The sequence below is a fragment of the Silurus aristotelis genome, assembly GCF_946808225.1.
Source record: "Silurus aristotelis genome assembly, chromosome: 6".
Classification (NCBI taxonomy): Eukaryota; Metazoa; Chordata; class Actinopteri; order Siluriformes; family Siluridae; genus Silurus; species Silurus aristotelis.
The window spans coordinates 13,707,351-13,735,141 of record NC_139579.1 but is presented as its reverse complement, the minus strand read 5'-3'; the positions used below and the strand labels follow the sequence as shown (position 1 = coordinate 13,735,141).

The window sequence follows — 27,791 nt, the reverse complement described above, 5'->3', positions numbered from 1 at the left end:
GCAAACGATCAATAAAAAACCCAATCACTCGTAAATGGACTTCGATCTTCATCCTGAATGAGTAGATCGAAAAAATATCAGCAGAATTCGAATATATTTAAAACAAAAAAATGCAACATACTGAAATATCTTTAAAAGAATAATCTCTCCCTCCTGTAAAACGACTGATTTGTACTACAACGTCATGACATTCATTAGAGCTGTTAGAAAAGTCAAAACCTGAGATATTTCTGAGAGCAGCATGATCGGTGCTTGTGTAATCCCTGACTGTGATCCTGTATCGCTCCGTATCCTGCGTTCAGTCGGAGGGTTCGGGCGCTGAGGCTGTGTGGCTCCGGATTTCTTCTTCTCCTCCTCCCTGAGATCCTGGTGTCGCCTGCTGCTGTGCTTTGATTGGACAGTTGGCTACCATGTGAGACATGCTTTGGCAAAAGTGGCACTTCTTGGGTTGAGGAGGAAGCTGGCATTCTTTGGCATGATGGTCCGGGCCGCCGCAGTTATAACACCTAGATAGACAGGAAGATGAATTTACATCAGCACTTAATTATTGTTAACTTTCTGTATATTTTTAGTTCATTAAATTTATCAGTACTTTACTTAAATATCATTTACTATGTAGTTAATGTACTAATCTATTTCAATGTTATATTTTGACCTTCAAAGACCAAAAAACACTTTTTTCTGCACCAGATGCTCAAACAATCTGTTATTTCAGGGTTTTATTTATTTATTTATTACATTTATTACACATTGTTCTGCATACTGTACATACACTATATACGTACACAGTCCCCACTGGCTCACTCGTTAGGGATAAAAATTATAACTTATAATTATAATTATAAGAACACATACATACTTTTATAATCACTTAATCTTTGTAAAGCTGCTTCAAGACAACGTCCAGTTTTTAAAGCGCAATACAAATAATAATGAATGAACTGAATTAAAAGAGCTTTTTCACAGCAATCATTTTGACCTGTAATCTCAGGTCAAATACAGATGTTAGCAACAACATTAATCTTGAATATACATTTCCTGTATTTTCTGGTTGCACTCGACTAAAGAGACGTGGAAATAATTATGTATTGTGATTATACCATTCCATAAACAGAAACATTTGGCCTTGGTTTTCACTACATTTTTAACTCTATAATTCTACCTGTTATTCAGGAAAATAATTTTAATTGGCAGGTGGTGGACCTGATCAACAAAATATATTAATTATTTTAATATTTTTTTAACTGTTTCTTTGTGTTTGTATGTTTGGTTGGTTAGTTGTTGTTTTTTACCACTAGATGGCAGTGCAGTTAAACCCTTCGAGATGAATGTAAATAAAAAAAAATCTCATTTTCAGGGACGAATTTTGAAACTGTAGTTCACAATTAGATACCATAAGTAAAAATATCAATACTACAAATAGTATACAAGCCTAAATAGTTTTAAAAATGGTCTTAAAAAAACACATCTTCTATTAAATAATCCAAATTATTAGACGTATTGAAACACCTTAAGTATAATGCAAATAGACTATAAATGGAGGAAAATAAGGAAAGACTGATAAAACACACAGGTTTTAATAGTCAGCTGTACTGTTCAACATAAACAGAGTCTCATCCTATTCAGGTCTGTTTACACACACGAGCTATGAAACGTTTCTTTGATCAGATCAATATTATCACCTGTAATGGACTGGCAACTTGTTTACTTTGCCTGTGATCCTTTCTTTCTGTGTTTCCAGCTCCCAACCCCCTGCACATTTCCACTCCTCCTCCCCCCCCCCGCACACACACACACACACACACACACACACACACACACACACACACACACAATCTATTGACTGGCTTGAGCATGGGCAAAGGAGCTAGACCTAAAAGAGGAAAATGGGCAATTCTTGGGCTCTTTGTTTTTATACAGCAGTGTGGCCTTTCACCTCTGACCCCTGTTTTCTGCCACCCACCCCCTTCCCCTTTGCTTGTTCACATCGCAGCCCGCTGTTACCGTGGCAACGGCCACCTATGACCTTCCTAAGGCATCTACATCTGTTATTAATTAAAAAGACAGGATTTGGTACTCGATCCTCACGACCCAGAATCGCGACGACGCTCTCGACCACATCCAGCAGGAGAACGTTCACTTTCTCTCAGCTCATCTCAGGAAGCATTTGTGATGTCTCAAAGACGAACTCAGGTATGGAACACTCAATTAGACTAAAAGGGATCTATGACACATCTTGTTTTTTTTCTGAGCTTATCGCTGCAAAAAATGGTATGAACAGCGATTGCTCCACACGGTTAACTCCAAAACCCTGAGATGTTCAACAACCTATTGATCCAGGTCAGTTATAATTATGGTGGGTAGGAGGAGGGAAGAGAGATCCACTACATTTAGAAAGCACCTGAGATTCACAAGCCGTGCATTGCTCATCTACTTTATCTTATCTCAGCTAATCTCGGCTGTCTTTAAACGATAACATCACGAGTACTCACCGATCCCCTTTAGATCTCCGTTTCTGGGCACCCTTAGGTCTCTTCTCACTGCCTGCACATGGCGCCCCTCCAGGACCCGTTACCCGCAGAGACTCCAGGCCTTTCGATGACTTCTTAAAGCTGAACTCGACCGGCTCTCCCTCTTTCAGGCTGCGGAAGCCGTCCATGTAAAGCTTGCTCTGTTAGAAATCGTATAAAACCATATGGATCACATGACCAGAGTAAATATTTTACACACGTTATAATTTATAATAACACTATATTTATTTACTATATTTTTTTCTCGTATATTTGGACGTTCCTGTGGTTTCGAATGGAAAATTTTTTTCGTTCTAATCATGGATATAAACACTACACGGACAAAAGTTTGTGGACACCTGAGCATAAGATTATGTGCTTTTTCCAACATCTCACATTTAGTCCCCATTTACTCTTATAATAACCTCCACTCTTCTAGGAAGATTCTAGATTTCAGATTGTGCTTGTGGAGATTTGTGGAGATTCATTCAGCCGGGAAGTAAAACCAGGAAGTGATGTAGGTGAGAAAGTGAGGAAGCCTGGAGTGCAGTCAGCGTTCACATTCATCCCAAAGGTGTTCAATAGAGTAGCTATATAGAAGGAGATATTCCACTCAGCCTCGTGCAAAGCATATCTTCATGGAGCATAAGCATTATGTAACAGTTTGAGGAAGAAACACATACGGCTGGAAAGAAATCAGGTGTGCCAATACTTTTGTCTCTATAACGTGTAATAAAGTTCAGAAATGAAGATATTACACTTATTTGGTGTGACCAAGATTTAGGATTTTCATCTTGTTTAATCAATAAAACACATGTAATGAATTTAATAGACTGTCCTAATTAAAGGTTATAAATCTCTAACGTTTGATTTTGATGCTCGCCAAGAAACAAAACATTTCAAATTCACTCAAAACCTTGTTTAAAATTTGCAATGGTTTGCTTTTTTGAGTTCTGGTATATTTCTGCAGAAAAAGCAGCTGAAATATTTGAAATAAAAAACCCGGAGAATCTGAATGTATTATTAATAAATGAATAGAAAATTTATTTTAATCATAAAACCCAAGGTTGCCAGATTATATTTTGTTCCACAAGATTTGGATCGTTTTAAAACAAGGTTGTGAGTGAAAAAAAAACAAGTCCATTGGTGGCGTTTTTATTTTGAAATAAGCCGTAGACTCGCGAAGGCAGTATTTTTTTGTCAAATAAAGAATGTGGGGGCATCAAATAGACTAAATAAAATTAAGTAATGATATACAGTCTTTGGGGAGGGACGTGTGATATAAATGATGTAGTGATGATTGATGTAGATTAGTTATTATATTATTCTTTTTAAAAACAACATATTATCGACATTAATAGTGTGACATTCTGACATTTAATATCTTTATTAATAATTTATTATTATTATATTTTTTTGCTCAGCAACTCTGGAACCAGTGCCAGTGACTGTTGGTACAGAACTAATAATGGTTTCATTTGGTTGCGTTCCATACCAAGGTTGAACATGCAACAATGTCTGTTCTAATTCCTATTTCTGTACGGATACTATAGAATATTAGCAAGAACGTCTCCGGAAACTACCCACCCTGGTTCTAAATCTATCAAGAGATCTTTCATGCTGGACTGAAGATGAAAATGAGAACCAGTGTAACAGAGTGAAACTGCCAAATGGTGATCTGGTTGAGTCTCACGCTGACCATCACTGGCAGGAGATTGAGTGTTGGATGAGAAGAAGAGGGGGAAGTGTGCATTCCTGAAATGGTTTCTCTACAGGCAAAAGGATAACGAGAAAATAGAAGGGTCTACCTTGGAAATCCAAGACCTTTGAGACTATTTGACCTGAATGGCAACCCTTTGGTCCAACGCTCTAGTAAATCAGTGATCATTCTACACCTATATGACCCACAAGTTTGTTTTTTAACTGATAAATGGTGCATGAAGAGTTAAGATCATTGACTGTGGTCTTTAACTGTTGCTATACCAATTCCAGTGTATCAATCATGAACGTTGGCATGGTATGGTGGTCTCCAGTGGAAGTGGAAAAGCCTGTGGAGGGCCATTTTACGGCCACGGCATGTCATCGGGCTTAACCCGGACACCTCTCTCGTGAGGAGGGGGTTGCTGTGTGAACCCAGGGATCTTTTGAAGTGAAGGCAGTGGGAAAGGAATTCAATCCTGATTGCTTGACAAGCTTTGCATTCCTCATTCCCAACCCCCCAACAAGGCTTCCTGGAACTACCCCTTCATCCTCTGACCTCTTCCACTAGTCCCACCTTCCTCCTCCTCTTACTCTTTAAGACTTTTTATGAATGAGTTCAGCTAACAAGACCACTCCATTTCCCTCCATCTACGCCCTCCCTCTCCGGGCCATACGTCTCCTTCTTTTTTTTTCACCCTCCCAGACTATAGTATCTGCTTTGTTGGTTGAACTCGCTCGCCGTCCATTTCCTTGCATCGCCTCTCCGTTCCTATTTTCACCGAGAGCATACACAAACACTCTCTTCATTCATTTATTCATTCATTCGCTGCTCGGTAACATATCACAGCCAGCAGGATTTCCTCTCTGCGTGTCTGACAATGCCAGCCATTGTCTCTCAAGAACAAACCGATTCCCATGCGGAGACCCTACACAGAGCATGATCAATAACCCTCCTGGAAGCTTTGTGTGAAGAAGACCTGCATCTATAACTACTTTTTTAAAAATGTCCTTTTTTTTCTATAGGAAACCAGGCCAAAAGACTCCAAACCCAAACTCATTTATGGCTGGCTCAAAGTCAAAGACAATAAATTCCAGAGTCATCAATTGCAACAGCCAACGGGTCTAAAGCACTCAAGCACTCAATGCAATTTACACTGAATGAAAACAAAGAGCCGGTGGACATCCAGCACACGCTCCCACACACAAGCAATCAACAGGGACGTTTACAATGAGGTCTGCTCTCTTTCATATGTAGTATACGGCCATGCGACGTTCTGAAAGAGACACAGCACCTCAGGAAGAATAGCAAAGAATGTGTGCATATGGAAAAAAATCATAGAAATAAACATCAAATTACTTCAAGAATTATATGGATTTGGAGATTCATTTATCATCACTAAACCACAAGATGAAAATAAGTGAAGCACCATTCATTCTTTCCTTAGAAAAGTTAAAATATATGATCCAGTTTCTAACTGGATTATATATTGCCTAATTATTTTCTTGAGGTTTTTAAAAAATGCTCACAAATCCTTTTGGCATTCGAAAAAAATATCTATAGTACAGTTAAACTTAATAAGATTTGAGGTTTTGGAAATGTAGAATAGACTGGATTTCTGATATTTGTGCTCAAGAAACAGCGTTCATCAAACCGGGCTAATATCTAATCAGTCTGTTTGTTTACCCAAGACATCTTTACTCAGCGTGGGGAGGATTTTACCTGATGAAGTTACAGAGCCAGTCGTCTGTAAAATGACCTAATCTCAGGGTAATTTTACACTGACCAGGAGTAGCAGTAAAGCCATCAGAGCCCTACGCCATACACACACACACGCCTTTATTGTGTCATACGTATTGTGCTATTGTCTTCCATCTTATTTATTTGCACTGTAACCTTTTCTCATTTGCACTACATGTTGTCTGGACATGATCCTGTACCTGCAATCTTCTCACTTTCCGATAATATATTGCACCAAGGCCTTGGAGAATGCTTTTTATTGTGTCGTATACCTCTATACGATTAGACAATAACAATGACAATAAAACTCTGCTGTACTCACATTTTTACAGGATTTGCTACTATATACCGACTTCTAATGAATTTATATGGAATATTTGGATTTCACACGGCATGTCTCGATTAAATAAAAAGCATTAGTAGGAATACATTTTGAATGCAGATACATCTTGCTTTTCTCCAATAAACGCATCAATTCCTATCTTAATATGTGATAATAAAAAAATAAAAAAAACGGACGGAAAATCAAAGTTGGGTTGATTTTAGTGACATTAAAGCCTTCGTTTCAGTTCTATAAATGCAGAAATGAACGCGCGCATCAGCTATGAATACGCACTCCTGCTAATGTCTGTGATGCCTTTGTTAGCAACAGCTTTATATATTTATAGTCAAGGATGCTCGTCAGTCTAGCAGACAGGATTAAACATGACTATGCACGTGCACGTTTTCAGACTCTCAGACTAAAATAAAAAAGAGTGCACGATTTATTCAGGGGTCCGTCCCTGCTTTTATTTCCAAATGGGAGTGATCGACTACACAATATATTTCTTTGTGTACAGGTTGGGGATTGTTTAGATGCCACGTTCCAAGAAAAAAAGGACGCATCATTAGCATATTATTTTTATTTGTAGCCTCTTTACAATGAAAAAAGAAGTCTGCAGGAACTCAGTGCTGGGAATCCACTGTTAAGTGCTATTAAATGCACAGGTTGATTTTAAAATTAAAATCCTGATTTTTAGCTCGAATAAGATGGAGCCATAAGCAGCATATGCACCTAAATGGCACTTTGGATTTAGTTCCTGTGCACAGTACATCAAGCTAGAAATCGACACACGCATTGAGGTCTGTTTTTAATTCCTTTTTTAAGTCGTCACATCATCCTTTCGATCATGTGAAAAAAATCCCCTGGTCCTCATCTAAATGAGAGAATTTCATGGAAATATGCCTGCAATGAAAAAGTGCTCTGACTTCTCTAAAATGCACCATGCACAGGGTGTGATCTGAAGCTTGGATCTATTTCTAAAAGCAGGATTTAGGAAATCATTTCTGCACTAAGTGATGATCAAATACAAGGAGACACAGAAGATCAGTACATTTTGGTGTGTGTATATACACAGTGTTCTAAAGATCCAAATATCTTAATCAGGTTCAGGAGTAATTCACTTTGTTTGGAGCTTGTGTGCCATGACTACAGGAAATGTAAGTTCCAGGAAAAAGTATTGACTGTAACAGTAATGCACAAAAATACAAATCCACACATCAGTATAAAGATGGAGAGATAGGCCATGCATGCATCCAAACAAAGCATTTATCTCCCCTGTGCACCATCAGCTGTGAATGTTCCCCTAATGCTCTTCATATTAATGTGCAAGAGATGTTCCTTCCAGAGAGATTTTATATGAATGAGAATGTCCATGCATGAATCTCAGACGCCAATCAGATGAAAACACGCATAGGTGATCCAGTAAACACTCTAATCTAATTGATCACATCGGTGATCAGTTATAATTGCGTTTAAATAAAAGCCTAAAGTTGCACGAGGTGCTGCACAGAAAGGCCTGGAGGAGACTCGTGAAGTCAGGAGCGCGCGCGCGACACCTGCGAGCACTGTGTCCTCACCTGATGGACGAAGACGTCGACCGGGGGCTCGAGGGGAGTTCCGTCTCTGCTCGTCATGGAGAGGAAGCCGAAGCCCATGCGCACGTTGAACCACTTGCACACGCCGCTGCCGCTGAACGACTCCGAGGCCGAGACTGAGTTCGGGTTCTGCGTCTCTTCGTCTTCGGTCTTCGCGCAGGACCCTTTTATTGGGGAATAGAAGAAGAAGAAGAAGAAGAAGAAGAAGAAGAAGAAGAAGAAGAAGAAGAAGAGAAAAAAGGGCACATGAGGACCTGCATGAAAAGGCGGAACGGAAAAGAGCGCGCGCGTCGTCGCCGTTGCGCGCGTCTTCGTCGGCACTCAGCGCGCGCCGGCGGCGTGTAAAATCCCGTCGTGTGATTTGTGTAGCAAATCAGGACGTGGATAAGATTTTGGATTACTATTATTATGGTTGCTGTGCGCCTACTACTAGATAAATAAACATTAGATAGATAGATAGATAGATAGATAGATAGATAGATAGATAGATAGATAGATAGATAGATAGATAGATAGATAGATAGATAGATAGATAGATAGATAGATAGATTCATTTCTCCTTTTATTCTTAAATCACCCATGGAAAAAAAAGCTCACCTCTATTATAATCACCAAAAAACGACCCAATTTCTCCCATAATAATCCAAATTCCGCTTTGAATTCAATTCCAAATTCACACCTTGTGAAATTTATATTACTGATTTTCCCTCGTTGGTTCTCAGGGGCCACTTTTTAAACATGGCGACCCCGGAATATTTTCCCCTCGAATTTGTCACGCGCACCCAAAAAAGTTTGTAGAAAACCAACCAAGTCTTGGGGTGAAAGTTAAGGCGGGGGGTGGTGGTGGTGGGTGGCAAGAGTGGGGGTCCTTAAATGTGAAAGACAATGAAATAAAGCCAGCCCACCTCCAACAGAGAGAGCGAGAGAGAGAGGTGTGAAGGCCCTTGTGCAGAACGGAACCAACAATAACAGCATCATCAGAACACCACAATACCTTCAGCCATGGTTTAGGAGCTCTCCAGGGTGCCTTCTGATTTTTCCTCTTCTTTAGCAATAAAACAATTAATAAAACAACCCTTTAATAATCCTTTTTGGCTTATGCAGCGTAGATACTTCTCTCGGTTTAACACTCCTGCCCCATGCCCCAACCCTGAGCATCTCAGGAACAACCCCCAAGCCTTCGGTCAAGTCCACGTGATGCTCAATTGCTGATAAATTGCGCATTCCGAGGTTATGGGTGCGATAGGTTCCATATTCACCCCCTGACCAATCAGAGAGAGAGAGTAGACCTGTACCTAAACTAGCAGGTCCTTGGGGATATGTCTCTCCCCCACCAAACACACACACACACACACACACACACACACACACACACACACACACACACACACACACACACACCGCCCCCTTCTGGGACAGCCTTAAACCATTCTCAACCCCCCACGGTGTGTCTTAAACACAATGTATTAAGAAATATGCACAAATCTGAATGTGTATAATATATTATATATGAGAATGCAGATATGTTGGAGTAGTACTTGTATTTTCACCTGTTCTTATTAATTGATTCATTAATAACCTTTCTGGTTATTTATTTAAAGAATCCCCTAAACACATGATAATTTATGAAATGCTCAAGATTTGATCAATGAATACAATTTAAAAATCCCCAAATTGATCAGCAGCAAATTTATTAATGATTCATTTTCTCCAACTAAAATAAAAAAAAAAAAAGCCACGACTGATCATTTAGGATATATTTTCATTGCTGATCAGGTTTGTGTATCGTTCATCAACACATGCTGTTGAATCAATAGAAGAATTATTTATTTGTAGTATATACATGTGCATCAATCACTGAAATTACAGGAACAATTTTTTTTATTATAAAAAATCTTCAAGATAAATTCTTCAATATATTGTTGTACAATCAGAGTCAATTTTTCATTCTTGGGTATAATTTTTTTACAACAAATTAGAGCATTTTAAAACTCTTTAATTTGTGTACAATGATACAGTGCAGTGTAATAAAGAAATCATCTGAGCGTCTTGGACAACCTGCTGCAGCTCCTTTGGAGTCACTGACTTTCACACTTCCTTCTGTTTCGCAGCAAAACCGAGCCTTCAGTGTATTTTTTAACATCCCCAGAATGTTTTTAGAGACAAAAATTGTTAGCTGGGATCCACTACTTCTACTTCCACTGTTACCACCATGATTCCTATCACATTTACTACCACTATTACCAATAATACCAGCACTGATAAACACCAAACTACTATCACTACTACCACCTTCACCACCAAAGCCAAAAAAAGAAAATCTAAACCCCAATCCTGAACCATCCTCAATATCAATCTTTTGTTCAGGTCATAATTCAATATCACCCAGAAGATAACATGAGTCATGGAATATGATGAGCATCTTACCTTCACTACGCTACATGTCCCAGTTCCAGGCTGTCAGTAATCCAGATGGTCAGGATAAAAGTCTGAGCCTACCAATGACTTTCAGCTGCATTTTATACCAGAGTGTGAAGAAACAAACACGCCTGAGTCATAGGACGTGTAGCTGCTGTCGCTCTCACGTTCGGTCTGCTTTATCCAGCTCGCAAGACGAGCAACGCTCTACAGCGTAATGAATCATTTATTCCCACTTCCCAGTCGTTATTAATCATCGTCCCAAAACTCTGTACTTTAAAAGGATTCAGGTTACAGAGTCTTTCATTTGAGTATCTGTTGAAGTGGAGAAATTCAAACTCGTGTTCTGTGTGCTATTACTCATAAACAAACCCCTTTCTAATTAATAAAGAGGGGTGGGGGGGGTGTGCAGGAGACAGTAGGACAATTGGACTGACTCATGTGTCACAGATACGGTCGTTTACCGGAAAAGCACGAGTCAGTATTATCCGAGTCAGATGAGGGGAACAATGAGCTGATGAAAGGATAATGTTTCGGAAATATTTTAGTTTTGTCTTCAGAATCTAGTGAAATTCTTTCTTTGCATATCTCAGAGAAGTTTGGAAGCTGTAGTCAGAGCTCAGGGTCAGACATGATACCGCACCACTGGAGCACAAAGGGTAAAGGGCCTTGCTCAAGGGCCCAAGAGCGGCAGCATTGCAATACCGGGGCTTGAACCCCGACCTTCTGATCAGCAACCCAAAGCCTTAACCACTTGAAAGTGTAGTCAAATATCCTACAGATGCTACTTTACCTGTGACGTGTATTTAAGAGTACCTGGTAAAGTATCAGTATTCTATGGTTAATGGAGTTTTATATAAAAATGCTTCATTTATATTATGTGCATTTTTGAAATTTCAATTATTGTGAGTTTAGACACAAAATCCTGTTTATTCCCTGAAATATCTGGAACCCGGAGTCCTTCTAGTCTTCTTTTATTTTGTTTAAACCTCTGTTCTTTGACTGTAAACTAAATATAAAGACACCAGAATCTTCAAAACACCGGCGGTTATTTAATCTTAAATGCTTTTCAATGAAACCCAGTTAGAAGTAATGAACACACTTTAATTTTACTCATAGACATAAATGTCCATGTTGTGCGATTTTTGTCCAGATTCTTATTAAGAATCAGAATGAGCTTTATTGTTAGTATGTTTTCACCTACAAGGAGTTTGTTTTGGTGACAGAAGCTTCTACATTTTTGTTTGTATAAAACATTCATAAAATAAAATAAAGATAAATAATTTCTGGTATTGCGCAAAATAAACAAACAAACAAATAAATAACAAGAATTATTGCACAGAAAAATACAAAAATAATAAATAAAATGTGGTATTACCCTTTTTTTTTTATTGTACAACAGGGAGAGCATTTCAATGTTCATGAGGTTCAAGAAATGTTCAGAGATATACAACATGAATCTGACACACGATAGCATGATAGTAATATTCGAGTGTAATAATAACTGGCTGAGTCGGACTACAAGCTCCATAGGTAGCTATAAATAAATAATTAATGTCAGCTGAATTGTAATTGTATTGTCTTGTTCACTCGTTAATAACATACTACAAGCATATTAAATCTCATTATTATCTGTTGTATTGGCAGCATAGTATCATGTAAACATAAGCGATATATATATATATATATATATATATATATATATATATATATATATATATATATATATATATATATATATATATATATATATATATATATAAAGTGTTCACTAATGGAGACTTGACTTCATAACAATTATAGTCCTAAACCATTATAGCCATTAGACTTATTATAGCTAATATAATTCAAATCCAAATCAATCTTCTTGAGTGGAACCATTCACAGTGATCTCATGTACCTTCAGGTTGGAGTCATCCTCAACAATGGTGAGTGGTTTCCAATTGATAAGAGCAGGGTATCAGGATGAATGATTTACATGCCGCTTATCCAAAACACTTGTCTTATTTATACAACTGAGCAGTTATGGGCCTTTCTCAAGGGCCCAGCAGATGGATTTGGTGCTGGGATTTAAACTCACAACCTTCTGAACAGAAGCCCAACATCTTAACGACTAAACTACCACCTCAGGCAGGTCAGAAGAACAAAAGGGGACAAGATCAGTAGTCTCTCAGGAGCATGTGTAGCTCAACAGAGAGAAAGAGAGGTCAAGCTTATTGTCAATTAATGGTAAAGAACTGTACAGTGTGAACAGAAATGAAGAAGGAACTTAAGCAAGAATAACTATGACATCATAAACAGAAGATCTACAAAAATCACTATGAATTAATGAATTCTTTTAGTAATTTCTATTTCATTTCTATATATTCATGCAGTGATTACCCCAGGCAGCTGGTTGCATTTGGTAGGCCTCATTTAAATGAGTCAATTGTAGAATCACTATGGAGATCTCCATGGAGACGAATTGCTCTAACCCCCAACCAAGAAGGAGGTCTTGATGTGACCTGAGTAACTCAGAGGTGCCTAAGAACAATGATCTGGCACGTGGAGGAGAGTACACACACATATACGCACGCACGCACGCACGCACACACACACACACACACACACACACACACACACACACACACACACACAATACGGTTTTACTCATGAAGACCAAATGTCAAAATTGTCAGACATTTATAGAATTTATAACCTACTGTACATGCATATATATATATATATATATATATATATATATATATATATATATATATATATATATATATATATATATACACACACACACACACACACACACACACACACACACACACACACACACACACACACACACACACACACAGTATATATGTTTCATGTCTGTGTGTAAAGAACAGTGACAACAGGCTGAACATCAGGTAAGTATCCCAAACGGAAAGACTGTCAGTTCAGCGCTCTACCAAAGTCCCCATGGGACCAGTCCATAATCAATAATTTAAATGCTGGTGTGAAACACTCAAGCACAGTCATAATCTAACTTCAGTTTCCTGTTTATCAGGGCTCACACTTTTCTCCTGAACACAACAATAATGATAACAAATATCTATTGAACGTCATATCTAAAACCTGATATCAAAAATTTTATAGAAATACTTTCACATTTCAGAGAGAATTCAATCTTATTATTTATTTAGTTTCTCTTTCATACCAGACAAGTCATGCTCAACAAATCCTTTGTATGTAATTCCCACATGGCCAATAAATCGGAACCTATAATTGTTCCATAATGTAAAAAGGGGAGGAGCAAAGATCATACACGCGTTCAGCACCTTGGAGAGCTCTGTCACTTCAGCATCACCTGAACGTTTCCTTTTGAACAGAATTGGAGATATTTTCTGCATATGATAGTGTCTAAGCTGACAGTTTCCAAGAAGAGAAACTACAAGAACATGTCAATAATTAAAGGTACAAGTCTCAAGGTACAATGAGTCATGATTCTTCTCTGTTCTGGCACCAAGGTGGTGGAATGAACTTTCCACTTACCTCATCTGACTGACACTTTTATCCCAAGTGAAACAGGACACAACAGAGCATTCACAGATTGAGGGCTTTGCTCAAGTGGTGGCTGAATTTTTGACTTTCTATCTGTCTTTACCGAGTGTCTCCAAACCAGAAAACATAGCTCTTTACCAAGATGTTAATTAATGTAGTATAAATACTTTTTTTGTGTGTTTTCTTTTAATGCTATACTCATCCAACATGCAGGTCTTTAGCTCAATGCTGGCCTGGTGATCTAAGTGTAGTTTCTTGGTGATCCCAAGAAACTACAATGCACATCTGTAAGTCTCTCTAAGGACATTTGATTTTGACATTATGAAAAAATAATACATTTTCAGAGCCTGTGAAAAGTTTGAAAATGCAACAAGCTCAAAAGAAGAGCAAAAAAACACCACAATTGAACTTTGAATGACCGGATAAAAGTTCTGTGGAGTTCAAATGTGACATTTTTGTCTCTAACAGAAGAACTTGTGTTGTTTCAGAGCAGGGATGTTTAGAGACTTGTTTTTCAACACCATGCAATTCTGTCTGTACTACGAGATATTTCTACTGTTGTGTTTAAAGCTTAGAAAAACAGCTATTTAAAAATGTATTCTCTGCATCAGGACGTCATTTTATATTATAATAAAGTGCAAATATATAATGATTTCCTTATGTTATTTAAACACAGACCAGTACATCATCTTAACACTCAACAATGATAATTAGATTATTGTATACATTTTTATCATTTGTTTTTTTGTCACTTGTATAGAAAAAGAAGGAAATCAGAAGTGAAATATGTGACAATCCAAATCAAACAAATCAAACAAACATTTTTCTAGTATCTAATATCTCTTATATTTGATTTGTATATAGCACTTTTAACAGTGAACTTTCTCACAAAAAAAGCTTCAAAATATTAAACAGAATAATGAATGAGCCAGTGGCGACTGTGGCAAATAAAAAACTCCCTGAGACTTAATGAGGAGGAACCTTGAGAGGAACCAGACTCATCCTCATCACCAGATACTTATTCATTATAGTATCATTATTGTTGAGATGTTCACTGATGAAGGCTCGAATGCAAATCTGAACAGGACCACTGCCTTCTTGAACATTACTGCCTCCTGGTGGTCACTAGGAACATTTCCGCTTATATTCTATTGAAATTAAATTACATTTATTGAAACTCTGTTTATTAAACATCGCTGTATTTTATTTTCAGTCACATGACCGATTATTAATTTAAACCATAGTAGGTTATTCGTATTAAATATGTTTGGTAACAGAAATTCATAATATTTATATGTTTTTTTGCACTTTTTACATCTACAGTTGTTTTTATTGCACTGATTCTCAGTGTGAAATTCATTCTATTTGTCAATCACTATTTTCTCTTAGACCACACCTCTTTCCTCTGACTATTTATATTTTAATGCATACTGGTTTTATCCAATATTTAGAACTGGATTTGAATCATAGACCCCCCTGAGATCTCATGAAACCTGGCATCAGTGCATTTATAATAATATATATATATATATATATATATATATATATATATATATATATATATATATATATATATATATATACATAATACAAATATAACAACAAAGTTCCTCCAGGACCAGGGAAACTACATCAATGAAGACAAGATGGTCCACGTGTGCACACGTGTAGGTTGGAACTGATGTTTTCTGTAAATAAATCAATACAAAATCTGCAGTTTGAAGAAATGAAAATTAAGTAGAATTAAAATTTGATAGAAAATAGAAAATGGTGCTGAAGGTTATAAGGTTTGTCATGTTCCCCTCTTGTCATGGGAAGCTGAGTGGAGAGCATGTTTGCCTCACACCTGCAGATTTCCTCAATATGCCTTGTGCTTATGCTATGCTTTGTGTTGCTCCAGGTTGCTCATGTTCTCTAAGTGCTTCGTGAATTTCTTCAGGGTTCTCTGGTTTCCTCCTTTGTTCCAGAGGCACTCGTTTTAGATTAGTTAGCATTCAAAAAATGTCCTTAGGTGTATAAATTGTTGGCTCCCAAAAATAGCATAGTATAGAAAAGATGTAGATGTTCTGTGTCAAGGTGAAGATGTCTTCATTTTTTTTGGAAAAAAACTGGAACAATGTATATCATTTATATATATTCTTATTTAATGTATGAATAAATAAATATATATATATATATATATATATATATATATTACATTTATATTTTATATTTAATTCAATTATTTAATAAATAAATAAATAAATAAATAAATATGAAGATTAAGAATGATTTCTAAATTATGGTGATGATGATGATGATGATTCACAAGCTCCGCCCCTTTAAGAAACGATTCAGCCAATGAGGAAGCAGTGACGCAGCTACTCTTTTCAACGACAAGAAAATGGTGGGATCCCAAATGACCTTCTATTGGACACAAAGTGCACAACATGGAGAACTACATCTCTTTCTATAGAGGAATCTCATGAAAGTGCACCTAGCTAGGGGGAAACAGAGGCATTTGCGATTCAGCTTTTGAAATATAGACGAGAAAGAAAAAGAAAAAAAAAAAACAACCTCCTGAAAAAAAATCTTCCATCCTCTTCTTCTTTGAGGACCGGAAGTCCTTATGAAGCTGATCAATTTCATACATTTGGCATAAACACAAAGGCCAGGACTCTGGAAGGAGGAGAGACAAGAAAAAGATTTGTAGCAGCTTTTAATCGGATGAGGAGGAGGAGGAGGAAAAAAAGGTGATGGAGCGTCAGAGGAATGATCAGTGGATGGATGAAAATGAAGAAGAGTCCGCGGGGAGTGAGGGAAATCCTGCTTTTCTTCTTTTGGAGGTGGAAAAGTGTGATGGATTTAACTGAAATTAGCTAAAGATCTGTAGCTCCTTTTCCCATTTAGATTGCATGAAGCATCCCTGAAGATCCAGACGCCTCATAATCATACTGCATAGAGTACGAAATAACTCGTACCCTGTGTTAGCTTGTTGTTGTTTTTTCAGTAATGCATGTACAGTAATACAAGCTAAACAAAATCTATCAAAATTGAACTTTTAATAATAATAATAATAATTATTATTATTATTATTATTATAAGTCTGCGTCTTTCAGCACCATAGACAGCAGCAATGTCTCGTCTGCGCAGGAAGTTCTGCGTGGCTCTCTTCCTTTTTGCTCTTTTCATCTTCGGCACCATGATGGGTTTAAGGACCCTTAAGCCCACGGACGGATTCTCAGATTTAGCCCCAGGGATGGAGCTCGCACCCTTCGCGGGTGGGAAACCCGACCGGCGAGCTGCACCTAACCACATGGATGTAAGTGATACCAAGGTCGTGTTGTCCAAAGCTGGCCATGAGCATAGCATCTTCTACGACGTTCACATCTTCTATTATTTGTGGTACGGTGCACCTCCTGTGGACCATGGCTACATTCATTGGGACCATGTCCTCGTTCCACACTGGGATCCCAAAATAGCTGCCAGTCACCCCAAAGGAAGGCACAATCCTCCAGAGGACATTGCATCAAGTTTCTATCCTGAGCTCGGACCATACAGCTCGAGGGAGCCCAACGTCCTGGAGTCACATATGGCGCAAATCGAAGCGGCAGCTGCAGGTAAACAGGTTTTGAAGGAGGTTATTTGGTCAGCCATTGAGGAGAGTCATGGTGGTGCCAGTTCACAGCTCCAGGGTTCCTTGAACGATCCGGTTTACTGTCTGCATTAAGGTTCTCTGCATAGTCTCCCTATTTTTCAATGGGTTTCTTTTAAATTCTCCAGTTTCCCCCCACAAAAAAATGTGTCACCTTGCTCTCAGTGTTCTTGACCTAGACTCCAGAAACACCATGACCATGATTAGGATAATAAGGAAATGAATGAACAGCCAGTGATGCATCTTACAAAAACTTAACACTGTATATCATTTTTTAATGGTTGCGATTAATTTGGCTTGAGTTCTGAAAGTTCATCTGCAAAATTTATTCTTTTTAACTAAATTTTTAAATAAATATTTTTGTTAAAAACTTTCATATTTTGACTTTATTATTTCCGAAGATAAAATTCAAAATGTTATTAAAAAATGATTTGATAATGCAGAAATGTAAATAAACAGAACATACACAAATACAGAGCGATTCATCTGCATTTTGCCAGGAGTAGTCGTCCTCTCTTGGTATCCACCCAGTGTGGCAGATGAACACGGAGAACCCACTGAGGATCTGGTGCCTTCCGTGATGGACGCTGCCCATAGGCACAGTCTCAAGGTAACTGGTGAGCGACACGTCTACACTTCTACTTTATTATTTTTTTTTACTTTTTTGAAAGGTCATTAAAAAAATATTAGTGCATGTTCTTATATTGTATACTGTATATCATCTCCATCTGATGTTCATTTTATATTCATGAAAACATTTTTGTAGTATTTATGATGACCACATGATTGTGTATTACTGCACACAGGCTGGTTCTGTGTTTGAGATTTGAGAACTAAAAAATAATTAGGCTTATAAAAGAAAAAAAAATGTGCAGAATTTGGAACAAATCAAATCGCAATTAAAAAAAAGTAAATGTTTTGCAAGTAAACCTCCAGACCAATGGATTCAGGATGCATTGTGATTTAAACTGTCCTGGGAATAGGCATAAACACTGATATGAAAGTGATGAAAAAGAGTCCTGAGCCTGAAGACGATTTGACAGACATACAGGAGAACAACCTTTCATTTGGTAAATGCTTTAGAAGAGCGTGGCCGTCTGTCGCGTTCCATCAAATGAGCTTTCTTCCTTCATACCCGAAGGAAATGAGACAGTTCGTGAGAGAGAGAGAAAGAAAGACAGGAAAAGTCTTGAACGTTAGACAGAAAGAGAGATGATTCTGATTCGGGCTAATCGATTAGACTACAGATGGATTTGACATTTTTTTTATTTCTTTCGTGGCTTTAATGAACCTGAAGGGAAGCCAGATTGAACTGTATTTCATCATTTACAACTAAAAGCAACTTCAAGGACGTGGAAAAAAAAAAAAGCATTGCCATGGAAACAGTTTGCAAGGACATTTCAGCAGTGACACATTGGAAAATCAGTAGGTGTCCCCCACTTCACTATATTTATAGGGATCCCTTGGTTTCATTTTCCTGTCTGTTATCCCTTCCTTCAGACAATATGAGCATTCTTGCAGATTGGTGCTGCTCAGATGAGTGTATCAGTGACTTCGTGGTGGTTGTGATGAGCTTAAAAAAATCTCCAAGTGTTTAAAAAAACACTAGCAAATTTATAACAATATATAAAAACTATAGAAACACATATAAAAAGACATGAATTATATGATAGATATGAATTATGTAAGGAATAAAACACAAATGGGATTTAAAGTGTTATGTGTTTTATATGTATTTATCCCAGGGTCAGTGTGAATAGTGGATTGTGATTGGCTGGAAGGAGTTCAGGTGTGAGTTCAGAGCGTTGAACATACAGGTAGTTGTCAGTTCCAGTTTCATACAAAGTGAGACAGCCATTGTACACATTTCCTAATGAGCGAAATAAGCCACATGGAGGATTTAAGCATGTGGTGTAACTTTCACTCTTTCGATGCTAAAGACCAATCACTGATCCCCATTGATGCTAAAGACCAATCACTGATCCCCATTCACTCTAATGACCAATTACTGATCACTGAGCCCAATTGACTAAAAACAATTCACTGATCCCCATAGTTTTTTTTAAAGATCAGTCACTGATCCCTATTGGCTCTAAAGACCAATCTCTGGTTCCCATTTGTTTTACAGACCAATCACTGATCCTGTGATCATTGGTTTTAAAGACCAATCTATAAACAAAATAAACAGATTCGGTCACATAAATCATTAAGATTTTATTCCAAAATATTAAAAATAAAAGATTTATATTAAACAAAATCCACGCTTGTTTCTTCGTTGTTCTTCTTTCACACAGCACTTTTTGTGTTCACCTTCAGCCATGCTGTTGTGCGATTGTACAGTTGCCCTGACCTACTATAGCTAGCAGTGTCTAACGCTCATGTTTCCAGCTACAGAAACCCAACCTGAATCTGCTTGGAGCATGAGGTTTACCAATTCGAAGTTTCTCCTCAACCGGTGTTGTGTCTCTAGGTGGCGTTCCACATCCAGCCCTACCGAGAGCGGACAGACCTCAGCGTGCATGACAACATCAAATACATCATCGACAAGTAGGTCACATCCGAGCCACAGCTCATGAGCTTTCGAAGGTCAGAAGGGCAGCTGAGGAACAGTTCTTTAAAATAAGAGGAAGTGGACGTGTATCTTAAATTAATAGATAAATCATTCATGTCAGGGAAAGATTCTTTTGGAGTTGCTTTCATCTGATACACACCAGACACTACTGCCACCCTCTGGGCCCCTGCTGTTCATGCCATCTGCCAGAAAACCAATCCAAGACCAGGCTGAGGGTAACAATTATCAGCTATTAGTTTACAGGGAGGAAATGTTCACCTTGAAACATGTTTCAACGTTTTTTCTATAAATTTTCTAGATGTTTTTGAGTGATCTTCATGCTGAACCTATGAGAAATTAGCAGGGAAAACTGCTAGTACAGATACAGTGAAGTTCATCCTGACAGAAAAAGCTTTTAAAGGTCACTATTTCCAGGTTTCACTGGACTACACGAATGTTTGAGCTACAATACAGTTAAATCTGTTTCTTTTTGTGCAGGTATGGAAATCATCACGCTTTCTACAGATTCAAGTCCAGCACAGGGCGAATACTCCCATTGTTTTATGTCTATGACTCGTACCTGATCCCACCTGAATCCTGGGCTGAGTTGCTGACCACCAGAGGTTCCCACAGCCTTCGTGGAACGCCTTACGACGGGATCTTCATCGGCCTCGTCGTCGAAGAACGTCACAAGCAGGACATCTTGGCAGGCGGCTTTGACGGCATGTACACCTACTTCGCGTCCAATGGCTTCTCTTACGGCTCCTCTCATCAGAACTGGAAGACCATCAAAGAGTTCTGCGACGGAAACAACCTGTTGTTCATGCCCAGCGCCGGGCCCGGTTACGTAGACACGGCTGTTCGTCCGTGGAACAACCACAACACGCGCAACCGAGTCAACGGACGCTATTACGAGACCTCGTTGCAGGCGGCGTTGTCGGTGAGACCGGATATCATCACCATCACGTCCTTTAACGAGTGGCACGAAGGGACGCAGATCGAAAGAGCCGTTCCTAAGAAGACCGCCACGCGTCTGTATTTGGACTACAAGCCCTACGAGCCAGATCTTTACCTGGAGCTCACCAAGAAGTGGGCTGAACAGTTCAGTAAGGAGAAAGAGCAATGGCTGCTGTGATTGGACCAAACCAGGATTCCATGTCATGTTTATCGCAAATCATATAAACCCAACATTTTCTATTCAGCATGGTTTAATGGTTTGAGCAAGCTTCATTATTGTTCCCCCTGACCTCTGTCTGAATATTTATGAGATTATTAGGGGCTAATGTCAGTCGACCGTATTATTTTATAGGCTCTCTGTCTTTTATTAGGAACTCGGGGAGCTCATAATTCCTTGTAACCTGGATGTGCTCATCGTGACTCGACTGTTTTATAAATAAAATAAGTACAACCAAAAAAAAGGTAGCATCATTGTCATGATCTAATCATAGCTTGATGTGTTTATGTTTAGAGATGAAGACACTGCGTACTGCGCTGAATAGAATATGACTGAATTGATCAGTAACGCTGAAGTCATTCGTCTCCTCGAGTTGCAGTATTTTCTGGAGCTGTGTGAAAGATTGCGGCTGCTGTCAGCAGTTTCGGTGCAGCACCCCGATGCACAAAGAGGCGCTGAAAACTCATCCACTTTATTGCATAACCAAGACGCAGTGCTATAAATCAAACTGTCTTCTGCAGTCGAGAAGTTGGCAGATTGATTTAGAAACTAAACACAATGAAATAAATCATTAAACACTTAATGCATTTGGTGTTTCAGGTCAATCCTGACCTCGTCTTACTTCCTGTCTGGAGTTTTCATGACGTAAACGCAATTTATTAGACCATTATTAGATCAGTAACTCCTCGATGCACTTATACAAAGCCGGTGCTGGAACATAACTAACGAGGAACAGGTTTATTTTCATAAAAGATATAAATATCTGTAGTTTGTCATTTTTATTACAGAAATAAATCATGAACTGTTTAGTGGTTTTGATTTTAAATGATTCTTGATGTATATTAAATTAATTAAAGACTGTGTAGGGGCACAACAACCTCCCCCGTGCCCCCTCACCTTCACGCCAGCTCTAAGCTCATTATAAAGATGTTCAAAAAATGCCTCCAAATATTTTATTTCACTGAATGTTAATTATGAACGTTTGATATTTACTTGCTGTAAAACCTTTAAAATCAGATTAGAGTGTAAATGAAGAATTATTTATCGTTCGCATATTTCAGAGGTGAGGCGATGAGTCCGTGGCTCGATTCCGCCCCCTAGTGGAATGACAGATAATATTCACTTTATTATTATTATTATTATTATGTGAATTTTAAAATACTTTATTGATCCCAGAGGGAAAATTGTTTTTTTGCATATCCCAGTAATGTTAGGAAGCTGGGTCAGATTGATACAGCACCCCTGGAGGGCCTTGCTTACGGGGCCCTAAGAGTGGCACTTTGGTAATACCAGGGCTTGAACTCCCGACCTGAACCATTATGACTCTATAACTAAAGATCTCTTCGAACAGAAAAACGCAGGTTTTTTCAGATTTATTTAGTAAGGAAACGTAAACCCGTTTCATTCTTTCACAGAATGCACAAATGAACAATATTCTAATTATAAAAACATACAAATGTAATTTTGAAAAGACATATCCAATCGGCCAAGAAAAAAAAAAGCAGACATACGGAGTCCTCCAGGACGTTTTCTACTGTGTAGGTGTAGGGGGTCTTCGTGGAATGGTGCGTTTCTCTGATCATCTACAGCAGCCCCTGCCTCTTTAGATCCTCATAGGTCTTCTTGTTGACCACGTTTCCACTGGAATCTTCATACTCCTCCTGAAAAGAGAAGAGAAAAAAAAAACCGCAATGGACGATTAAAGTGATACAGGGTGAAAAATAGGAAGACATGGAACACCAGTGTGTGACGTGAATAGAGGATGCAAGACAGTTCCTCACCTCTGTGTCCGGCTGCCACCTCTCTAAGGCCTTCTGAGACTTCAGCTTGGACCAAACTATTTTAAAAGACAAGAAGAAGAAACACAGAATCTTCTTTATTTACTTAAAGAAGCGCGTACCAATCTTAGTCAGATGTCCACAAACTTTTGTCCAAATAGTGTAAACACAGACGTGTTTATATTCTGAACAGTAAGAAATAAGCAGGAATTGGACTCACGGGACACGGCATCCTCGATCTGGGTGACGTTGGCGAAGTGGGCGGTGTTCGGGATTCCCAGGCAGCGCATGCCGTGTGCGTGTCTCCACTCCTGCACCATACAGAAATCGCAGGAATGGTTTAGAATACAGCAATACATAGAGACAGAGGCTCATTCATAATCCAAATAATGAATTCATAACGAAGGTGCTGTTCTCACTTCTGATTGGTCAGTAGGTGTTTTAGAACTCATTCATGAACCTGAACTAGAAAGAGAAAGTTGAATGAGGTATGTACTCACTGCAAAGTGTCTCTGGAAGGCTTTGGGTCCTCGGTACGTGTAGTTTCCACAGATTTCACAGTTGTAGTTGATGTTTAAGCCGTGGAGTTTGTACAGCCAGTATGGAATGGGCTGAAGGGACAGGATTACACAAGGGGGGGAAGAAAAAAGAAAACACACACACAACACGTTTTAATACGGATTTCAACTTATAACAACAAATTTGCCCTATTCAAAATTCAGCACGGCACAAGAGCTCTCCAAGTCTCCCCACGCACACACACACACACACACACTCCTGACCTTGCCGTCCCAGCCCAGCGGCAGGTTTTTGGGATTGTAGATGATCTCGTTGTCCTCGTCTTCGCTCTCGCTTTCGCTCGGCTGCTCTTCGTCGTCCTCCTCGCGCTCCTCTCCCGTCCTCGCCTGCTTTCTCTGGACGTTCTCGTGCGTCAGCTGCCTCTGCTCCTGCAGTATCCGCAAGGAACGTCATCAATCCAAACGTGCTCCAAAAGTGCAAGTTTTAATCAGAAATATTATCTAACAGCGATATCTGATCCCACTTACCCCCAAAACCTCCACATATTCGTAGATCTGGGCCTCCAGGAATCCGATCTCCTTGTTCCGTTCCGTGTCCCTGTGAACACGTGAATATTGTGAGTCTCGAGTCTCGATGTATTAAACTTAAGCGGATTAAGAAAATAAATGTATGAAACGCTACTTCTTTGGTCCTTTGGCTTTCGGGTTTTTGGCGAACAGAGAAGGATCCAGTGACTCCAGAGATTTTCCTTTTGTGCTAAACAGCCTCTGTGCTCGTTCCTCGAGTGTGCTGAAGAGCGGAAATAGAACGTTATACACATAATAATGTGGAAATCACTGGAAACTGAACATGTGATGGGAAGAACACACGCCCACTCACATACAAACACACAGTCACGGTCACAGGACACGCACGGAGACACACTCGCGGAGACACACACACACCGATACACTCGCACACATGGAGACAAACACAGAGACACACTCGCACACAGACACTTACCCGCCACACTTCAATCCCAGAGCCATGAGAGCAGACTTTAACCTGTCCAGACCAAGTGATGCCAACTCCTAAAATCAGTCACATGATCAGTTACTGAAATCAACCAGACGTCTTCACCTGCTGGTTTCTACAATCACTGCATACAATGGTGTGCAAAAGTATTTACATAATAATATAAAGTTTTACCTCCCAAGAGGAGAAGGCAGATAAATCCAGATGAGCTCCAGCGTGGGTCAGAGCACTGCTAGCCTCTTTCTGTTACACACATACACACTCAGATTATCCATCCTGGATTATTATTTACGAACAAATGAAACATACACAGTACACATGAGGGAACTCACCGGCCAGCCAGGAAATGTTCCGTTCTCCCACTTCTTCTCGAAGTCGATCAGCACTTTCTCATAGAGCTCGTTCTGATCCTGTAGAGGCTTCACTCGGTCTGTGTAACCCTGCAGGTAATCCAGGAGCATCTCTAAATACCTGCACAGAACAACACACCATTACAAACGTACACGACATGGAATAAAAGTTTGTGGACACCTGACTAACATCCCGTTCCACAATCAACCCCCATGTTTGTTTTTTTTGGTGTTCAAAAGGATTTACATCTCTGCAGCAGGCCACTGAAGATCTTCCACTCAACGTCAGGTGTCCCGATACTTTTGCTCAGTACGGAAAGCAAACGCTGGTAAAAACAACTCACCTTTTATACTCTGCGTTCTTCCTGTCTTTGGAGATATCAAAGAGCTGATCGAAGGACGACAGATACGAGACGTATTCCAGTTTCTGGAAACAGAGCACGACGTTATATAGTTGAAAGAAGGAAAAAAAAATAAATCCACACTCTAGAAAACGAGCTGAATCTGTACCTCAGATCCTTTTAGGTTGATGTACTTGAGGTAGCAGTCGTGCAGGTCTAGATAACGGCCGTATCCTTCCTCGTCGGTGAACTCGACAAGATCTGGACAAGACAGGATAATTATTATTAATCTGTCGCTATAGAAACGATAACAGATCATAAGCACATAGAGATAAAAAAATTAATAATTAAATCATCACCTTCTGACCAATTCGATTCAATGTATAATTACCGACTAGGGGCGTGTGATATTGGGGGGGGGGGGGAACCAAAACAAGATATAGTGATATTTTCTCCGTTACCACCGATAATATTTTTGTCTGCTTTGGTCCCTGCTGCCTGCGTACGTTTGATTTTACTCTCTCATGCATGGTTTTTTTTCCTCGTTTTGTTTGGAAGGATTTATGTTTGGGTTTTGACTTTTTCTCCAGGTGTTTGTGAAATTAGATTCGTTGTTTGTTTTCCCCACTTTGGTGCCTTTCAATAAAAATCATGGACTCTTCTCCAGCCCCCTGTTTGTCTTTGCATAGAAGGTCACACACTCCAGCAGCAGCCAGACAGAAGTGTGCAGTTCAAACAACAAGCAAAAAAAACCCCAGAGGTTTTACATATTTCCATTAACGCAGTGAATTTGTGAACACTTTACGCAGCGTTTTGATTTATTCCTGAAAACGTGTGATATTCTCCATAACTTGATTCTACATATTTTACGCCTTGCTTACTCTGCGCTTCCTCGCTGGGGTTGTCCCGAGCCTTCATCAGCTCCTCAAACTCCACCGACATGGGCACACAGATCTGTGTGTGGAAGAGAAGGTGTGTGTGAGGGTTTTTGTTATTTATTTATTTTTTTGTGTGTAAAAGAAGGATGAAGGTGCTGTACCTCGTTCGGATGTTTCCTGTGGAACTCCTTAATGTGTTTCAGACGATTGTAGAACTCGGCGAACTCGTTCGGCCCGGATATGGCGCTCAGCTCTTCCTTTCTCAGACTGGTCTCGGAAAAATCGTGAGAGGGGAAAAAAAAAGGATTCGATTTTACCTTCACTTTTATTAGCAAGTGTTTAATCCTGAGTTTTTATTCCATGAAGTGGGAATGCGGCATGGGTCTGATTTATTAATGGGGTATTTTTGAAGAAAGAAAAGGAAAATAAAAATGAGAATCTCACCCATCCTTGTCTTCATAAGCATCTCTGAGGTTGCCGCTCACTTCCATGTGCCTCTGTATAAAGGAAGAATGGAGAAAAGGTCCAGGTTTAACGCACATCAAAGCACAGATTTATATGGAATAAAGTGTACGACTGGAGACTTACGTCCAACATGGCACGCGTACGATGATCGGAATTAATCTGGTCACGCAACTGGGGGAAAAACACACACAAGCATTAAAAGACTAACCTGAAAGAAGTGTGATATGATCTGATGCAGTCTGTGAGCCAAAAGTATGTGGACACCCATTAATTCCCTGTCTTGCTGTGTTTTTCTTTTCGAAAGGTTTCTAGAAGATTGTGTATGGATTATTATCATTCGGGGTCTGATATAAAAGACGTAAGAGTTTCTTTGGTGTTCCAGTTCATCCCTAAGATGTTCAGTGTGTTTGAGGAGGTCAGGGATGTGTGCAGTACATTCCAGATCTTCCACATTAAACTTCTCTACAGGAACATCGTAAATGCTAGAGGTGTTTGGAAACTCCAGTGAATGAAAATAGTACTTTTACAACCAACAACTATGTTTTCTACACTTGTGTCTCCTTGGTTGACACATATTCCCCATAATCTGGTGTCCACCACAAACCCTTTGGTCGTATAATCTGAGGAAATTCACTTCTCACCCCTTAAACTCTTCCTATCAGGCTTGTGAACGTGCATGAATCAAAACAAGCGATTACATCCCACCGAACGCCATTTCTACGCACCGTCGTCTTCTTGTGGAGCATCTCCTTTGTTTTAGCGTCCATTAATCGCTCCATCTCCTCGTGGTAGCGACGCTGCTGCTCCAAAATGTGCTCCATGTCCGCTTTAATTACAAAAATAATAATAAAAAAAATCACGGACTCGACCAGATCCCGGTTTCCTTAACTAGCCGTGTTGTTTAGCTAGCATACGTGCGTGTAACGAAATCAGGAAGTCGGTCCGGCGTGCAAATACAACCGGGACGAAACACGAGGCAGGGCGCAATAGCGTTCCGGGTTCATGTGTTTAAAAACTATTTTACATAGAAATATATTTTATTCGTAAAAAATTGCAATAGATTCGATTATTTAATAGTCTACATCGTGAAAATGCACTTTTCCTTCTTTGAGGAGCCTCCCTTCCTTATATTTTTATTATTTTATTCTATTTACATTGTTGTTCGGGTTACATACATTTCGGTTTATTTGTTTCTTTGTTTGTTCATTTATTCATTCATTTTTTATTGTTTTTAATTATTAGCCATTCATTATTTGTTTTTGTTTG

General features: G+C 39.1%; 3 protein-coding genes across 5 annotated transcripts; 1 reads left to right on the top strand and 2 right to left on the bottom strand.

Annotated features, from left to right (window-relative positions):
- Positions 1-18: 18 nt before the first annotated feature.
- lin28ab (lin-28 homolog Ab) lies at positions 19-20,184 on the bottom strand. Of its 3 annotated transcripts, none has more exons than XM_083543399.1 (4): positions 10,294-10,403; positions 7,849-8,030; positions 2,493-2,671; positions 19-506 (listed from the first exon to the last, which is right to left on the bottom strand). In XM_083543399.1, exons 2-4 carry the CDS (start codon positions 7,924-7,926, stop codon positions 299-301), a joined length of 465 nt encoding a protein of 154 aa, XP_083399525.1. In that variant the 5' UTR covers positions 7,927-8,030; positions 10,294-10,403; the 3' UTR covers positions 19-298. The 3 variants fall into 3 exon arrangements, with proteins under 3 accessions (XP_083399525.1, XP_083399523.1, XP_083399524.1); XM_083543397.1 differs by lacking the exon at positions 10,294-10,403 and adding an exon at positions 8,861-8,883; XM_083543398.1 differs by lacking the exon at positions 10,294-10,403 and adding an exon at positions 20,167-20,184 and having other exon boundaries at positions 95-506.
- Positions 16,185-21,424, top strand: maneal (mannosidase endo-alpha like). The gene is made up of 4 exons (XM_083543334.1): positions 16,185-17,420; positions 17,956-18,065; positions 19,926-20,002; positions 20,505-21,424. The coding sequence occupies exons 1-4, from the start codon at positions 16,937-16,939 to the stop codon at positions 21,139-21,141; spliced, it is 1,308 nt and encodes a 435-aa protein (XP_083399460.1). The 5' UTR covers positions 16,185-16,936; the 3' UTR covers positions 21,142-21,424.
- sf3a3 (splicing factor 3a, subunit 3) lies at positions 18,708-27,497 on the bottom strand. The gene is made up of 17 exons (XM_083543321.1): positions 27,251-27,497; positions 26,649-26,696; positions 26,505-26,557; positions 26,222-26,327; positions 26,064-26,136; positions 25,352-25,443; positions 25,186-25,268; positions 24,824-24,962; positions 24,666-24,734; positions 24,480-24,547; positions 24,159-24,266; positions 24,005-24,074; positions 23,741-23,905; positions 23,459-23,569; positions 23,179-23,269; positions 22,962-23,017; positions 18,708-22,841 (listed from the first exon to the last, which is right to left on the bottom strand). The coding sequence occupies exons 1-17, from the start codon at positions 27,344-27,346 to the stop codon at positions 22,764-22,766; spliced, it is 1,506 nt and encodes a 501-aa protein (XP_083399447.1). The 5' UTR covers positions 27,347-27,497; the 3' UTR covers positions 18,708-22,763.
- Positions 27,498-27,791: the final 294 nt, after the last annotated feature.

Excerpts from the sequence above, each read along its gene's own strand:
- lin28ab (XM_083543397.1), bottom strand. Across the intron at positions 2,672-7,848 it reads TCGACGTCTTCGTCCATCAG|AGCAAGCTTTACATGGACGG; the intron begins GTGAGGACACAG and ends GATTTCTAACAG. Across the intron at positions 507-2,492 it reads CGGAGATCTAAAGGGGATCG|GTGTTATAACTGCGGCGGCC; the intron begins GTGAGTACTCGT and ends CTGTCTATCTAG.
- maneal (XM_083543334.1), top strand. The coding sequence starts at position 16,937 with ATGTCTCGTCTGCGCAGGAAGTTCTGCGTGGCTCTCTTCCTTTTTGCT. Across the intron at positions 17,421-17,955 it reads AATCGAAGCGGCAGCTGCAG|GAGTAGTCGTCCTCTCTTGG; the intron begins GTAAACAGGTTT and ends GCATTTTGCCAG. Across the intron at positions 20,003-20,504 it reads ATCAAATACATCATCGACAA|GTATGGAAATCATCACGCTT; the intron begins GTAGGTCACATC and ends CTTTTTGTGCAG.
- sf3a3 (XM_083543321.1), bottom strand. The coding sequence starts at position 27,346 with ATGGAGCACATTTTGGAGCAGCAGCGTCGCTACCACGAGGAGATGGAG. Across the intron at positions 26,328-26,504 it reads GCTTATGAAGACAAGGATGG|TCTGAGAAAGGAAGAGCTGA; the intron begins GTGAGATTCTCA and ends TTCCGAGACCAG. Across the intron at positions 24,735-24,823 it reads GAACATTTCCTGGCTGGCCG|AAAGAGGCTAGCAGTGCTCT; the intron begins GTGAGTTCCCTC and ends TGTGTGTAACAG.